This window comes from Lynx rufus, unplaced genomic scaffold (genome assembly GCF_022079265.1).
Source record: "Lynx rufus isolate CCGP_SWC_20201006 ecotype Redwood Valley unplaced genomic scaffold, mLynRuf1.p SCAF_8, whole genome shotgun sequence".
Classification (NCBI taxonomy): domain Eukaryota; kingdom Metazoa; phylum Chordata; class Mammalia; order Carnivora; family Felidae; genus Lynx; species Lynx rufus.
This window is the reverse complement of record NW_025814896.1, coordinates 3,612,663-3,629,430: the sequence shown is the minus strand read 5'-3', so window position 1 is coordinate 3,629,430 and position 16,768 is coordinate 3,612,663. Positions and strand designations below refer to the sequence as shown.

The following is a 16,768-nucleotide window of genomic DNA, read 5'->3' as shown; positions in this document are numbered from 1 at the left end:
AGTGTCTGCTGGAGGAAGGCCTGTGTGAGTGTCTGATGGAGGAAGGAGTGAGTGAGTGTCCGACAGGAGACTGAGTGAGGGAAGGAGGTCTGTGTGAGTGTCTGATGGGGGAGGGAGGGAGGGAGTGTCTGATGGAGGAAGGCCTGTGTGAGTGTCTGATGGAGGGAGGCGTGAGTGAGTGTCTGATGGAGGAAGGAGCGAGTGAGTGTCTGACTGGAGACTGAGGGAAGGAAGTCTGTGTGAGTGTCTGATGGGGGAGGGATTGAGTGTCTGATGGAGGAAGGAGTCAGTGAGGGTCTGACAGGAGACTGAGTGATGGAAGGAGGTCTGTGTGAGTGTCTGATGGGGGAGGGAGGGAGGGAGTGTCTGATGGAGGGAGGCCTGTGTGAGTGTCTGATGGAGGGAGGTGTGAGTGAGTGTCTGATGGAAGAAGCAGTGAGTGAGTGTCTGATGGAGGAAGGAGTGAGTGAGGGTCCGACAGGAGACTGAGTGAGGGAAGGAGGTCTGTGTGAGTGTCTGATGGGGGAGGGAGGGAGGGAGTGTCTGCTGGAGGAAGGCCTGTGTGAGTGTCTGATGGAGGAAGGAGTGAGTGAGTGTCCGACAGGAGACTGAGTGAGGGAAGGAGGTCTGTGTGAGTGTCTGATGGGGGAGGGAGGGAGGGAGTGTCTGATGGAGGAAGGCCTGTGTGAGTGTCTGATGGAGGGAGGCGTGAGTGAGTGTCTGATGGAGGAAGGAGCGAGTGAGTGTCTGACTGGAGACTGAGGGAAGGAAGTCTGTGTGAGTGTCTGATGGGGGAGGGATTGAGTGTCTGATGGAGGAAGGAGTCAGTGAGGGTCTGACAGGAGACTGAGTGATGGAAGGAGGTCTGTGTGAGTGTCTGATGGGGGAGGGAGGGAGGGAGTGTCTGATGGAGGGAGGCCTGTGTGAGTGTCTCATGGAGGGAGGTGTGAGTGAGTGTCTGATGGAGGAAGCAGTGAGTGAGTGTCTGATGGAGGAAGGAGTGAGTGAGGGTCCGACAGGAGACTGAGTGAGGGAAGAAGGTCTGTGTGAGTGTCTGATGGGGGAGGGAGGGGTGAGTGTCTGAGGGAGAGAGGTCTGTGAGTATGTGATGGAGCGAGTGAGTGTCTGGTGGAGGAAGGTCTGTGTGAGTGTCTGATGGACGAGTGTTTCCTGGGGACCCTGGCCGGCACGGAGGCTGCTGGCAGGACAGAGATTGCAGCTCCTTGGCTGAGGCCGGGAGGGACCAGGTGAACTATACGGATGCCAGTAGTAACAACACACCCTGTGTGTGTGCCAGCCCCTTGCCTTCTGTGTTCTCACCCCTCAGTACCCCGTGGGTCACAGGGGCAGGTGGGGCCGGGAACAGGAGGCTCAGGTGGGAGAGGGCGTTAGCAGGTGGCAGAACTGAGGCTCCCCTTGAGACTCGGTGCCGGTTCCGGGGGGATGGAAACAGGACCGCCTCCCGCAGAGCCTGAGGAGCGGGGACAGTGCTGTTGCGTCCTTGATTCTGGTACGACCCACACGGGCGTCGCGGTCGGCCAGCTGCCCGCGTCCGCTCCCCGCCACGCACCCGTCCTCTCCGCCTGTCGTCTGCTCGGCGGTCTCGTCCCTGCTCCGCCGTTTGCCGTGTTCTCGGCACAGGGTCCGGTGCGGAGCAGAAGTTCACGGATCCATTCAGCGGACGGGCAGGCGGGCCCTGGGGACCAGGAGCACGAGCTGGTGCCGGGGGAGTGGGGGGCCCCCAAGGATGCAGACCCACAGGTGCCAACAGGCCCCCCGGGCGCCCCGCCCCTGGCCGGGTGCTCCGTTCAAGTCCCCGAGGCCCGTCCAGCACATCCCTGGGCCTGGCCCAGCGCTGGCGTCCGCACCTCTCCTGTGTGCCCAGGTGGGGACCAGGCGGGGAGACGGGCGGGAGCCTCTCTCTACCCTGGCGTTTCTTTTCCTGGTGCTGCCCCACGCCCCAGCTTGGCGGGAAGAGTCTCCCCACACCCCAGCTTTCTCAGCGGGAAGAGTCAGAAATAGACCGTGGCTTCCCCAGCGGCCCCTGCGCACCGCTCCTCCCGGCAGGGCTGTGTTTCTGGATCAGGAGAGAGAGCAGCCTCCAGGAGGAGCTGGGGAAACCCTTCGGGAGCTGGACCCCACCGCACCCCTCCCCGAGGCCTCGGCCCCCCCCGCCAGGGCTGGATCTGCGGGTCCTCCAAGAGCCCCTCGCGGCTGAGGCTCCCGAGTGAAGATGGTCCGGCTTCATCCCGCCCCCCACCCCCCCAGGCTCTGCCGGAACACGCCTCAGAGGGAGAGGGGTCTCCGTGCGCTCCTTTGCCCCTCGGTCTCGCTGCTTTTGCCCACCTGTGCCGGGCCCCGGGGTCTACGTGGGCCGTCAGACCTGATCACGTTTGCCTCTCTGAGCCTTCGTGGTCGTCTCTGCCAAGTGGGCATAGTCCGGCCTCCTGCCGTCGGAAGGCACGTGGGACTGTTGTCGCTGCTGGACAGCGGAAGCCCCATCCTGCCCAGGCAGGAAGTGGACAGAATGGTGAGGCTTATGTATTTAGTCTAACGGGTGTTAACTTGGAGTAGCACTGCCCCTCCTCCAGGGCCAACAACTTCCGCATGTCTTGAACGTTTTACGGGGCCCTTGGCCACGTGTGGGTCCACAGCACCTGCCCTGAGCGTCTGAAGGGGGTCCTGGCCCCGGGAAGGCCTGCGTCTCCTGGTGGTTGGTTCCGCCCTGTCCTTTCTCGGACAGCAAACTGGAGGGGTCCAGAGAGTGCTTCTGAAGCCTGATCCAGTCTTGTCATCCCTTCACCCCCGCCCCACCCCTGCCTGCCTGAAACCGCCTTCTCGGACTCCTTACCGCAGATGCCAGGCTGTGCCCCACCCAGCTCCCTGCCCCACAGAGGCTCACCTGCCTCCACTCAGTCTAAAGGGCACTTGCCGAATTCCTCCCGATCTCAGGACCTTTGCACCTGCTCTTTCCGCCCCTCCTCCCTTAGCAATCCCCACTTACACTTTGGCTCTCATCTCAGGGATCACCTTCCAGGGAGCCGGCCCTGCCCAGATCAGCCCGCCTACACTCGGCTTTCAAATCACTTTCGGTTCTTCCTCCTAGTACTGTGTGATGGCAGAGGGTCTGTCCCCCGAGGGAGCCTGCAGGCCCCGGGGACAGGGCTGGGTCTCACTTCTCACCAGGGGCCAGGCATGTTATGAGTGTGCACAGAACATCTGATGAAGGCAGAAGTTCACAGCCTCATGAAGAGGGATCCCGGGTACCCGCTGGCCTTCCTGGGTAGGGCTGGGTCTGGATTGGAACTCTGGACACGCAGCGCTGCCCCCAGGGGCACCTGTCCTCGGTGATTGGGCTCCTGCCTCCTGGAAAGACCCACACAGGGAAGGGGCTGGGGTCCTCTGCTCCAGCCCTGGGCTGACTCTGCGGGGGAGGGTCGGGTAGTGCCCACGACTGTACCCGCGGAGTTGTGTCCACCCAGAGGGCTGTCCCCTGCTCGCTGAGAGGTACCCCGGGGGCCAGCTGTGTGCTCAGCCTGGTGACCTCTGGGAGGAGCCCTGCAGTGCGTGGTAGGACCCGACCTGCCTCACCCCTCAGGCCAATGGCTTAGATTTCGGTGACGAGCTGTCCACCCTTTTTAGAGAACTAGGAATCAGGTGAAATGCCTTTCTGGGAACTCATTCCGTGACTGAGGACTCACAGGCTGGGTTTTCGTGAGAGATTACTATGTACCAAGCGGGCATTTAACACACACTCGGTGCATTGGCTCATTCTGTTCTCACACCTCTGGGAAAGTCTGTTTTGGTTGTCATTTTGGAAGAGCGGACGGTCCCCCAGCAAGAAAAGGCTCGGGGGTGGGGGGACGTTGCCAGTGTAGATCTGAGATACTTTTCAGGTTTGAGGAAATCTTCAGCCTCAGCGCTGGGGTGTCCCTGCGGGCATCCTGGCTAAGCAGACGGCAGTCACTAGGCACCAGGCTCTGCCCCCTGTAGATTCTCCGTGGCTCTGCCAAAAGTTTCCTCTTCCACGAAGCCTGCCATGATCACTTCCCCCCTTCCCTCCCCACCGTCTTCAAGCCCAGTGTGTGAGCAGTTAGGGGACACTGAGGCTGGAGGGTGTGATCTTCCCAGGGCCGGCACCTCTTCAGGTGAGCCTCAGAGGAGATGGGTCTCCCCAAACTCCTCCTCCCCCTGCCTGGTCACTCATTTGTCACAGCCCCTTTTTATTTTCTCCGGGGCACTAGCGCTCTCTGCAATGGGTTTTGTTCTTTTTTTTTTTTTTTTTTTTTTTTTTTTTTTTTACTGTTTGTCTGCCTTCCCCGTTTAGGCTGTGAGATTTCCAGGACAGGGGAGGCTTGTTTGCCACTGTGTCTGGGGGCTGGAACTGCCTGGCACAGAGCAGATACTCCACAGTCCTTTGCTGACCAACGAATGGCATTTGGGAGGTTTCGGGGGGACGGTGAGGGAGCCCCGCCTGAGAGCCAGGTTTCCCTTCCCCGGGGCAGATGGGGAGCTGTTGGGGGGGAGGGGCGGGTTCGGTCCCCACCAGACATCAGGACAAGATGTCAAAGCGGCCGCCCCCGGAAGGGCGCACACAAAGCCCGCGCCTGTGGTGTTCCCAGGAGGCGGGAGCAGCTGAGCCCTGGGGACGCCCTCGGCTTTGTGCCGGGACAGGGAGTGTGAATAGGAGACCGATATTTCTGGAGGCAGCATCCTCTTTGGGGCAAAGTATCGTGGCCCCAGATTCTGGGCGCTCGCAGGCTCAGCCCTGTCGTCGCCCTGGGGTGGCGCGAGGGTCCGGAAGCGGGGCGGCTCCTGGCTGGGACCCAAGCACAGCGTCGCCGGAGTTACAGGGAGAACTGGAGCTTGGCGCTCATTCCGGCTAATTATGACTCCCGCTCCTGACAAGCCTTTTATTTGCCGTATGTATTTGGTTTTCGCTGTACCGCCGACTCCTTCGACGCGAATCCCCCTGAAAGGCCGGTCCTGCGCCCCGCGGGTGGGGACGGCCGGGCAGGGGGAGGCCGCAGGGGGCCTCCGGGGGGGGGGTGCCCCTCCCCGGGCTGCGGCTGGCTCCGCGCGGCTCAGGAGGCGGCGCTCGCTGTCACTCCCCCTGCGCGGGCTGCTGGCGAGGCTGCTTGGGGCCGAAGCAGGTGCCACCGCTGCTCGGCTGGGCAGGAGGGGCCTCCTCCCTTCCGGGGGAGCGTCCCGCCGGCCGGCAGCGCTCTCAGGTCCCAAGGTGGCACGGGGGGTCGGCCCCAGAGCTCGGGGACAGCCGGTGACCCCCCTCCTGTGCGGGGATCCGACTCCAGCGCCAGCAAGAGGCGGCTGCCAGAGGTCCCCTCCCTCCCTCCAGCTTTTGGGTTCACCATCTTCGGGGGCGCGCCGGCCACCCCTGCCCCCGGCAGAGCCCGGGAGGAATCTGCAGCCGGCCACCATGGTGCAAAATGTAATTCTAGTGTTTTTCCGCAGACGGCTGAGCCAAAGACCTGCCGTGGAGGAACTGGAGAGAAGAAATATCTTGAAACGTGAGTAGCTGTGACCCCTGGCTCCTCTTGGGGGCGAGTCCGTGGCAGGTGCACCCAGCTCTGCAGGCTGTCGCTCCCCGTGGCCCTGTGAGGTCCCACCGGGCGGCGAAAGGAAACCCTAGAGGAAAGTTGATTTGCTCGGAAATATCTCCTTTTAAAATTAAGAGGAAAAAAAAAAAAAAAAAGCTTGCCTCCCAGCATAGTTAAAGCTATTCCTGTTTTCAGGGTTATTTAATTAGCCCTGTAGATCTCAGGGAAATGGCTCGATTCTCTCTTTGCGTTGTGGGTGTCAAGCAGGTCTCCCTGGCAGTTTGGGGTGGGAGTTCTGACGGCCGCAGAGGTCACGGGCAGGGTGTGGACAGTGTCAGAAAGTGTAGGGAGGGGGACGTGGCACCAGGGCGAGACAGGAGGGGAAAGGAAGCCCACAGCTCCGAGGAGCGCAGTCACGGGAAGCCTGCCCTGGGGGTCACAACTCTGTCTCCGGGATCCCCTGCCCCCCTCCCCGGCCCCACCCGCGGGGGGGTCCCCAGGTGTGTGATCATCGGCAGCAGAGGGAATGCTGTTCGGGGTCCTTCGAGTCCACGGTGGTTCTGGGCAGTCAAACCCCTCCGGAAGTGTTTCTCAGGTGGCGTTTCTCAGATAGTTCACTGGTCCACAGACTTTAGTTTTCAAAACACTTTCTGCAAAAAAGTGTCTTCTTAGGGCCTGGATTCCTTCAAGTACTTTCATTGCTTTTCGTCTTGACACGATGCACACTACAGATATCCTCTGAGTTTGGTTTTTTATTCCGCGAACATCTTGTCGCCAAGTTAGGGCCGTGCCCACGCTGACTCTGTGCCGGACGACGGGCGGTGGACCCTCCTGACGGTCTGGGCTCCGAGTCCCTGCTGATCCTCCTGCCCCCGCCTGGGCACCTTCACCCGCCAGGGGGTCCCCTCCTTCGTAGACGGTTGGAAGTATTTCAGCCTATGCCGAGGGATTGCACGTTTCTGTTGTCAAATTTAAGATAGGGGACCTAGTCTTGTGTGTTGTATCGACCTGGTCACGTCTGGGGATTTAAAGAACTTGTCCTCGATTACCTTCCTGATCACACAGACAGATGAGAAAGTCAAGCTATTTACGTTGTCACGTATTCGAATTTTTTAGAAAGTTTATTTATATGGAGGGGGCGGGGGAGGGTCAGAGAGAGAGAATCCCAAGCAGGCTCCAGGCCGTCGGCCCAAGGCGCGAGGCGGGGCTCGAGCCCGCAAACCACGATCGTGACCTGAGCTGAAATCCAGAGTCCGATGTTTAACTGACTGAGCCACCCAGGTGCCCACCCCGCCCCCCAAGTATCTGGTTTGTTAAAAATCCCATCACTTACTTACAAGGCTGCGAAGTCACAGGTGTCCTTAAAGCAGCTCGGAGCTGGCGGGCAAGGTGTGGACTCCGCTGAGCCGCCCTGGGAGGGGTCTGCTGCCACCACGGGGGGGGGGGGGGGGGCGGGGGGCGGGGCTTCCCAGTGAGCTGAGGGGGCTCTGCCTCCGTGTGGACCTCTCCCCTGCTGCTGGGGACACCAGGTCCTCTGGCCAGTAAGCACCTCGGATCGTAGCAGTCTTCACCATGAAACGTCAGAGCCTTAAAAACAGAACCAGTGCTTGAATAGAGGGGGTAAGTGGCTACGTGGAACTTTCTGCACTCACCTTCTGTGAGAGGAAGGGAGAGATGGGCTTCCTCCGCCGTGGCCATGGCGATCCCTGCTCCGCCATCGAGCCGGCCACAGTGCGGAAGCTTTTCAAGGCCCCTGAGTGGGAGTATCTGCGGGTGTCACTGCTAGTTCATGGCGGGGGTCGGCTTTGTTTTGTTCTGGGGAGCTGAGAATAGGGTAACCATATATGGTCCAGCACACAACATATAACCACAGGCCCCCGACACCGGCTCCAAACGTTCCTGCTACAGTGCATCTCCTACCTATAATCACTTCTTGGCACGTTGTCACGTCGGCTCTGCTCCCCTCCCAAGCGGCGAGCTCGTGACTGACTGCGATCGGGTCTCGGGGACACTTAGAGCTCGGCCTGGGTTGTTATTCCTGGATGAGACGCGGTGGCCCCTTCCCAGGTGAAGGCACCAAACCTGATGCGCCCGCGTCAGGCCCCCCGCTGTGCCCGCCCGGTTCCGGGGCTTGCTGCTGTTCCGCTTTACTCGCTTTACTCGCTACAACGGAGTCCTGTGGTCTGCACCGCTGTCCCGTTTCCTTGGCAAAGAGGAAGAGACGAAGGCTGCCTGGCTCCACGGGCCGGTTCTGGCCCCTGCCTTAGAAGCAGCGATGCGTCTCTGATTATTTGTGGACGCCTCGAATGTGGCTGTCCAAGCCGCTGGCACTCCTTCCGGAACGTGTGGGTGTGGAGACCACGGCCATGGGTCCCTTGTTGCGTGTAAGGCTGGGGGGCTTTCTGGGTCTCGGAACAAAAGGCCCACAAAGCCATCGCTAGGTGGAGCTCAGAGACAACCCGGGGGCTCGGGCTTTGAGGAAGGCCTTGTTGGGGTCAGTGCCCAGTAGAGCACCTGGCGCAGAGGGGGGACCCTGCTGGGGAGGGGACCCCACCTTCCAAGACCGGCGCTCCAAAGCACCGTGACCTTGGTGATGACGTCGCTGATGATGAAACACAAAGGTCTGGTTTTCTGTCCCTGTCCCTGCACTGCTTGGACTTTGCCTGTGGCCTGTTTTTCAAGAAATCTGAAAAACTCGCTTCACATCACCCCTTAAATCCCTCACGGTTGGCCTTGAATGGATACTTTCACGATTTTTTTCTTGACCGTAACATCAGCTTCCCGATGAGCCCTTGCGGCTGTGGTTTTCTTCTGGTTTATCACTTGGATTAAAAACCAAGAACATAACAGGGTTTCATTTCCTTTTCTGAAACATTCAAACAGGAGATAAATCTCCCTTTTCAAAAAGTTACTGAAATGTACAGTACATCCCGCACCCAGGCCCGCAAGTGCACACACGTGCGGAATGTCTTAAGTAAAGGCAGGCGATGTGGGGTTGCGTCACCTGCGGGCAGCGGGCTCCCTCCCCTCCCTCCCAGCAGCCGGGTTTCTAGGAGTGAGTGCTGGCAGGTGAGCGTCCCTTCCCAGAATGGGTCCCGAGGCTTTCTTTAGCAACAGAGAGTGCCAGAAATAGGACATCCATTATCTCGTATCCCAGGGCAAAGCCTGCATTTTACACCGCAGCTCCCAATTCTCTATTTTTAGCTCCCAGGTGTAGGTGCGAGGACAGCTTGAATGTTAATAGTAACAATTCAGCAGCAGAGCCGAGCTCCGTGAGGCACGGAGGCTCCTTTAAAAGGCACGGCGTGTAAAGTGTGCTAAGCGTGCTCGTTTCTGCCACGGGGAGTCGGCTGGGTTCGTGCTATGTTTAGATTTGAAACACACCCTGGAAGTATAAATTCCAGGCAAGCCCGTGTTGCCCAGAGTCTGGAGAGGTTGTTCCTCGTCGGATGTTGGCTGGCGAAAAGTCCGCATACCTCGGGAGGAGGAGAAGAGAGCAGGAAGCGGGGACAGTTCTGTTAGTATCCGTGTATAGTATTCATAGATGATGTACGTGAGTAGAGCTGTTGTGCACACTCCCTTGTCCTACTAAAACTGTGCGTGCCGTCTACGTTCCTGGACGTAAAGAGATGAGATATTGGATGAGGGAAGAACTCCCTGTTTCTCCTGCAAATAAATGCACGGCCGAGGGGGGCCAGCGACCGATGACCCCAAGGAAGGGCGGGAGGGAGGCTGGGATGGGGGCAGAACCAACCCCCGCGCACGCGTCTCTGTGTGGCAGTGAGACCGCGGTCTGAGCCGTGGCTGGCAGAGTGGAGAGCCGGCTGTGACATGGGAGAAAGTGTCCCCCGTGAGGCGTCCTTGACGTCCGCCTCAGCCACAAGAAAGTGGAGGCCGTGAGCTCACCTCTCCACCAAGAAGAAGAAAGTCTAAACCCAGCTTTTTTCTGTGTTAACCTTTCACAGAAAGGAACGATCAAACAGAGCAGGAAGAGAGAAGAGAAATCAAGCAGAGATTGACAAGAAAGGTACCGTGATTTAAGCGCCTTTTACGCCCCGAATCTCGAGGGACAGGCGCGCTGGAGAAGAGCCGCCTGGGCGGTGCTGGGGTGGGTGAGGCGGGGCGTCCCCGTGTCACCGGACGACGTCTTCCTGGCCAGCGGCGGACCCGCTCCCCAGTGCCCCTGCCACCCCTGCTGTGACCCCCCGTGCCCGCGGGTGAGACCCTTACCGGGCACAGGAACAGCTCCGTGTGGCGGGACGAGCCCGATGCCGTCACCACTTATGTCCAGGGATAAGTTTTTAAAGGCGTTTTTCTTCATCCCCCTGGATCTCTACGCGGTGCCCGAGAAGCGCACCCCTGGGTGCCAGCGTTCGGTTCCCTGTGACGCTCTTCGGCACGTTCAGTTTGTCGAGAAGCTCCTGATGGCAGAAACTTCTTATTGGCGTCCGGGCTGCGTATCAGGGATGCACACGGCCAGGGTGAAGTTGGCCCCGGCCAGCTTGGGTAACAGCTGCACAGTCCCATCTGGTTCGGGGTGCCGACCGTGTCTGAACTCGAGCGTCCCGGGGGCTCTCTGTGCTCCGTAGTGATGACGACGACGTCTTGACCCATGGGCTTCAGGTTCATCGAATATCCTTCCTGAGCTCGACTTGCGAGTCTGGTGTGGCAGCGTCCCCTCTGTCGGGGACTTTTTGTTAAGAGCTCCTCTAACGAGAGGGGAAGAGGCAGCTGCTGGAGTACAGCTTGCTCGCCATTCATTCGCCGCCCTTTCCCTGAGGCTGCGCGGTGTACAGGGTGCAGCCGGGCTCCTGGGAGTGACCCCTCTGAGGGAAGGTGCTGGGGGGCTGCAATTTAAGAGCGTGTAATCTGAGCCTTCACGGGGGAGACTGTAGGCATTAGGGTCATTCTACCTCACAGTCGCAGGGTTTCCCGCTTCCCTATAGAAACGTGTTTGTTCGGAGTTTCCTGAGAAAGCTGGTCTGGCAGGTGATAATAGCTAACTGTGACGATCTTGTATTTCAGCTTAATCAGAGACCCACAGTTGACGAGCTAAGAGACCGAAAGATTCTGATACGGTTCAGTGACTATGTGGAGGTGGCGAAAGCTCAGGATTATGACAGACGGGCAGACAAGCCGTGGACACGACTGTCAGCGGCCGACAAGGTACGGAGCAGACCTGTCTGCTGGTCGGGGTAGGGTGGGGTATGGCAGCACGTGATGAGGGCAGGCCACGACATGCCAGGGGGTTCGTGCCTGGATGGTGGTGTAGCGGGGTTCTCGCACAGGGAGTCCTGACGCCCAGGCTCTTCCTTCCTGAGTTTATTCGTGCCGGCACCGCTCAGTTGGGTTCGTACCCGAAGAACTGAGCCCCGAACGCCACGTGACGTAGGGTTGTTTTTTTTAATGTTTATTTTTGAGAGAGAGAGAGAGAGAGAGAAACAGAGACAGAGTGAGCAGATGAGGTGCAGAGAGAGAGGGAGACACAGAATCCTGAAGCAGGCTCCGGGCTCCAAGCTGTCAGCACAGAGCCCGACACGGGGCTTGAACTCGCGAACCGCGAGATCGTGACCTGAGCCGAAGTCGGATGCTTAACCCACTGAGCCACCCAGGTGCCCCCATGTGGCGTAGTTTTTTTATATATTTACTTCTTGGTCTCTCATATATGGTAACATACAAACATGCAGTCTGATTAAGGGGTCTCATGTTACAAGGTCGTGAGGGATGTTGTCACATACGTGAATAGCCAGGTTGCCCTGAGGTTTTTTTTTTTTTTTTCCTTAGAGAGGGGACCCTACCAAAGTGGATGCCACCAGGTCTGGAAATTAAGCCTGTGCTTTGACCTCCGTTGTTGGTCTCACAAAGCCAATCTGGGGTCGCGGCTGTGTTTCCCACTAGGGGGCAATGTCTGCAGACGTTTCTGGCTGTCACAAGTGACAGGTGCTACTGGAGTGTAGCGGGTGGAACGCAGGGATGCCACTAAACGTCCCATAATGCACAGGATGGCCCCACAACAGGGAATTCTCCAATCCTGAATGTCAAGAGTATGGAAGTTGAGGAACTATGGTCTGGATGAACCAAAAGCAGGCAAGGCTGGAGGAAAAGAGGCAGGGGACAGAGGTTTAAACAGACTTGGCTACAGTGAGACAGAGAGGGGTGGAGTCGGCCGAGACCCTCAGGAAAACCCTGGCAGTGAAGACACAAGAGGCTCTGGATGCGTCCAGGACTGGTCTGGTGTGAGGTCCCGGGAGCCTCCAGGGCAGTGTGACCTGAACGCTCTGGGTGCAGGACGAGAGCAAGGAAGCAGTGGGTCCCAGACACTAGGGGACAGAGCAGAGGGAATGAACGTGCACCCAACCCTCGCCCTGTCCTGGACTGAACCGGCCTGTCTGGCATTATTATTTCATTTAATCCTCAGCAAGTCCCCGTGAGAGATGTGTCATTATCACCCCTATGGAGGTGCTATCAGACAGATGATTTGGACGGGCTCAGAGGGTATGTTCCTGTCCATGGTCCCATGCTGTGGACGGGCAGGACTGAAGCCTCATCCCCTCTGGCCGCTCATGATTTTACAGCTTTTAGGAAGAGCAAAATCATTTGCTCAGCCAGTGAGTTGGCCGAACGTGCTAATTGTTCCTTGTTCCCCGCGTGCGGACCGTGAATAAGTGAGGTGACACGTAAATGCACGCAGGTGTCGCATCCCCTTGGCCAGGCGCAGCCAGCCGCAGGCGGACCGAGCCTTGGCTCCCTGGGCGAGGGGAGAAGCGAGCACGTCTCTGGCAGCACCCGGGTTTGAGCACGGGAGGAGTGCTCCCTGGGATCCCTGGCTCAGAGCCTCTCCCTGCCCCCGGCTGGCCCCTGAGGGTTTATGTGAGGGAGTGCACGGTCCCAGGGGGGCAGGGGGAGGCTGGAAGAGCCCGAGGACCCGCCCTGAAACACTGCGATGCGCCCCCCACCCGCGTGTAGCCACGATACTGTTTTTCACGTGACACCAAGCCTGACCTCATGCTGAAATTAGAGTGGCTTCTCAATGATCTAATTGCAGAATTCCAAATAAGTCCACCAAAAGCCCGACCTCCTTCGTGAATTTGGTGTCCCTACTTCATGGAGTCCCTAAGCACGTGCCGGGGCCACCTGTCACGTGTGGTGGGCGTTGTCTTCCTTCTCCGACACAGCAAATCAATTCACTGACCTCTTCCCGGACACCAGCATCAGGGCCGTGCACGTGCTAAGAGGCCGAATGCTGGGCCACAAGTGGTTTCTTTTTCTTTGTTTGAACTACATTACAAAACACCAGAACTCAACCAGGATTGAGCCGCAGCCAGGGTACTAATTTCCTACGTCGGCTTCTTCCTGTCCTGTGTTTACATTTCAGGCAGCCATTCGCAAAGAGCTCAATGAATACAAAAGTAACGAGATGGAGGTCCATGCATCAAGCAAGCATTTGACAAGGTCAGATTTCTAGATGTTCGTGTGGATTTCATGGTACTGACAACACGGTGTTCCTTCAGAAAGAAAAGATAAAACGCCACAGAGATCTATGTAATTAGGCAAACGGATCCCGTATTTCTGCCGAGAGCTGCGCTGAACAGACAGTGTGCCTCCTTCTTGGTCACGGCTCCTGTGGGCTTGGGGGAAGGTGGCGTGTAGAACGTGGGTCCTGGGTTTATTTAAGTAGTTAACGTACGGTTGTTGTTGTTTTTTTTTAACGTTCATTTATTTTTGCGAGAGACAGGGAGTGCGCGCACCAGTGAGTGAGCGAGCCATCCGGAGTGCGAGCAGGGGAGGGGCAGAGAGAGAGGGCGACACAGAATCCGAAGCAGGCTCCAAGCCCTGAGCTGTCCGCACAGAGCCCGACACGGGGCTCGAACCCACGAACCGCGAGATCATGACCTGAGCCCAAGTCGGACGCTCCACCGACTGAGCCACCCAGGCACCCCATGTTTTTACCTTTAGTGCCTTCCTCCTTAAATTTATATTTTAGTTATGTTTTATAAGGTAAAAAAAGAAAAGAAAAAAACTAAAACAGTAGGACTTTTTTTCTTAATATTTATTTATTTTTAGAGAGAGAGAGAGAGAGACAGAGCAGGAGCAGGGGAGGGGCAGAGAGAGGGAGACACAGAATCCAAAGCAGGCTCCAGGCTCTGAGCTGTCAGCACAGAGCCAGAGAAGGGGCTCAAACCCATGAACCGTGAGATCATGACCTGAGCTGAAGTCAGAGGCTTAACTTACTGAGCCACCCAGGCGCCCCTTAAGTTTATTTATTTTGAGAGAGAGAGAGAGAGAGAGAAAGCAGGGAGGGACAGAAAGAGGGAGACACAGAATCCGAAGCAGCCTCCAGGCTCCGAGCTGTCAGCACAGAGCCCGACGCAGGCCTTGAACTTACAAACCATGAGAACATGACCTAAGCCGAAGTCGGACGCTTAACTGACTGGGCCACCCAGGTGCCCAGTAGTTAATGTGCCTTTAAGAAAAGCCTCAAAGTAATGTGCGTAATCTGCCAGCACATTGACTCCGCCTCCTGTGAAGGCCAGACGTCCCCACTATAGAACCCCACTCCTCGGTACTGACAGGAGGCCGTGAAGTCACTCCCAGGTACTTGTTCCTGGCTTGAATTTCTGTTCACATCTTTAACACGAGCTGATGCTTCCCCATCACTCACATATTTGAGCACCTGCCGTGTGCCAAGTGCATCTACAGGTGCTGAGAACGTAGCCCTGCATTAGCTAACGGAGGCCCCCTCTGCAGGGAACCTCTGTTCCGGTGGGAATACACTGGCCTTCATCCATACCCAAGACTTTCCACTTCAAGGTGAATGCGCTCCGTGTTCGTATTATCATAAAGATGCCGTGGGGTGGCCTCTGGGTGACGCGGTGGCCCTGGCTCACTGGCTGCATGTTCGTTGCATGGCCACGAGTCGTAACGCCCGATGAAAGTCCTCCTGTTTAATCCTGACGAGTGTGGGTGTGCGGCTACCAGCCTTCACCTGAACCAGTTCCCGTATCACTTCTCCCTTGGCCTCAAGGCGCTCCAGCCCCAGATGCAAAGAGAATGGAAATCCTGGGTGTAGATACTTCCTTAAACTAAAATAGTGGGACTCCTTTCCTTTTCTGGTTGTCCCAAGGTGGCCCCTGCAGTCCTTTAAAACATTCGGTCTGTAAGGTCAGTGCGGCTATGGAGCAGAGGCAGGCGTGATGGAACTCTATCCCACAAGGCAGTTTTAGGACGAATATATTGAGGGAGGAAGTTGAGGTTGCAAAAGCAGGAGAAAATGATACAAATAAATAGTTTAAAAAACTTTAGGGGCGCCTGGGTGGCGCAGTCGGTTAAGCCTCCGACTTCAGCCAGGTCACGATCTCACGGTCCGTGGGTTTGAGCCCCGCGTCGGGCTCTGGGCTGATGGCTCAGAGCCTGGAGCCTATTTCCGATTCTGTGTCTCCTTCTCTCTCTGCCCCTCCCCCGTTCATGCTCTGTCTCTCTCTGTCCCAAAAATAAATAAAAAAAAAAAAAAAAAAAAAAGAAAAAACTTTAAGGTTTCCCTCCCCCCTGACTGGCATATGTTTGGCAGGAATAGATGGTCTTAGTTTTGATTATTCAAAACACTCAAAAATGTTTAGGAAATAAACCGTGCCCAGTAAAACCAAAGCTATTTTTAGTGATCACCCTGTGTTGAAGAAAAAGGCTATCAATTATGACATGGCCTTACGGATGTTAACATTTAATACGTTTTCTCATTACACATTATTAAGGGTTGTTTACCAAAGAGATCTATTTTCTCTTGTAAGCCCTGAATGCCTCTCTTAGATGATGGGATTTTAAGAGTTAACCCCAAACCTGGACATCAGGAAACAGTGATAAGGTGGTATATACCACATGCTAGCACTTGGTATAAACTGTTAAAAGAACACCACCAGCCACATGAGATTTTCTTCAATGTGTTCAATGTCACCGCAAGCACGTTACCAGCTCTACCGGAATAAAACCAAACCACAGCTGTACTAGGACTTCCAATAGTTTGTTTCATCCGTCATTTCATTACTTCTACCGATGTAGCAAAGCCTTGGCCTTTTCTGTGCACACCAAGGGCTTGGCAGGCAGCCCTTCAAACGGAGTTTTAGGAAGTCTTCGGAATTCAGCGTATAATTCCTTTGGGGGCCCAGCGTGGGCCTGGGAGCCGGGAGCCCTCTGGGCCCCCCGCTGCTTGACGCAGAGCACATCCATCCTTGGGTCTTATATGGTGGATGTCTGAGCAGCTTTTAATAGTGGAAGGTTTTGGCCGTTTTCCCTTAGAAGTGTACAGCCTTAAACTGTTTTGTCTTTTCGTAATTCCTAGATTCCACAGGCCATAGAGATTTTCTTCTGAGAAGAATTTTTGTTTAATTTTTGATACCAACACTGAACATTCGTCAGGGAACTTTCCTGAAGTTCAGCTCCAGACCCCCTGCTGTGTCAGCGCCAGGAGCAGGATCACGCGGGCAGGTGGTCTGGGCTGTGCTCACCTGTACGAGGAGAAACCAGGGGACGGCCTTCACTCTCTGGTGTCTGAGGGGTAGGAACTGTCGGGCCAGTTAAGACCCAGAGTTGCTCTCCCACAAGAAAACTGTCCTTTGCCTTCGAGCCTTGTTTCGCAGCCCTGCGGTGAGACGGGGGGCGGGCGACGGGCAGGCGCCGGCACCCCTCCGGGCCCCCGACACGGGACGCGCGGCACAGTGACGTTCAGTATTCTGCTGGAAAGACATTTTTATTCTGATCACAGTTAATTTGAGAACTCTTTAAGTTCACGTTATACAAAATGATTTACTGTATTATACTTTTCTTTTTTTATATAATGTCTAACAAAAAAAATACAGCTGCAACATTTTGATTCCTGTTAATTTTGTTCTTTAATTAAACGACTACTTATTGCAGGCAATGAACCTGGGTTTTACGTTTTCTTGGAGGTGGGATGAGAGAGGTGTGTTAGATCGGAGATCTGTGATATAAGTCCAGTTTTCTTACTTTTGAGCCATCAAATCCAAACACGCAAAAGAGAATTCCAACTTTGTGTGCTTTTGTTTTGTAAATTCTGGTAGCGTATGTGGTTTGTGCCTTGGGAAATCGAATTATCTTTGTCAAGTTACTTTGAGTTTACGTATCGTAGAGAAATGACCCTGGAAGTAAGTACCAGCTCGGCGGGAGAATTCTGCCACGATGAAGATGAGGCCCTCTTT

General features: G+C 56.3%; 1 protein-coding gene across 1 annotated transcript in view; it reads left to right on the top strand.

Annotated features, from left to right (window-relative positions):
- PHACTR3 (phosphatase and actin regulator 3) overlaps window positions 1–12,342 on the top strand; it is a 210,097-nt gene extending 197,755 nt beyond the window's left edge. The window contains exons 9-12 of the mRNA XM_047068611.1: window positions 5,473–5,528; window positions 9,524–9,585; window positions 10,584–10,724; window positions 11,977–12,342. Coding sequence (XP_046924567.1) covers window positions 5,473–5,528; window positions 9,524–9,585; window positions 10,584–10,724; window positions 11,977–12,219 — 502 coding nt within the window. The 3' untranslated portion in view covers window positions 12,220–12,342. The remainder of the gene's footprint in view (window positions 1–5,472; window positions 5,529–9,523; window positions 9,586–10,583; window positions 10,725–11,976) is intronic.
- The last annotated feature ends 4,426 nt before the right edge of the window (window positions 12,343–16,768 follow it).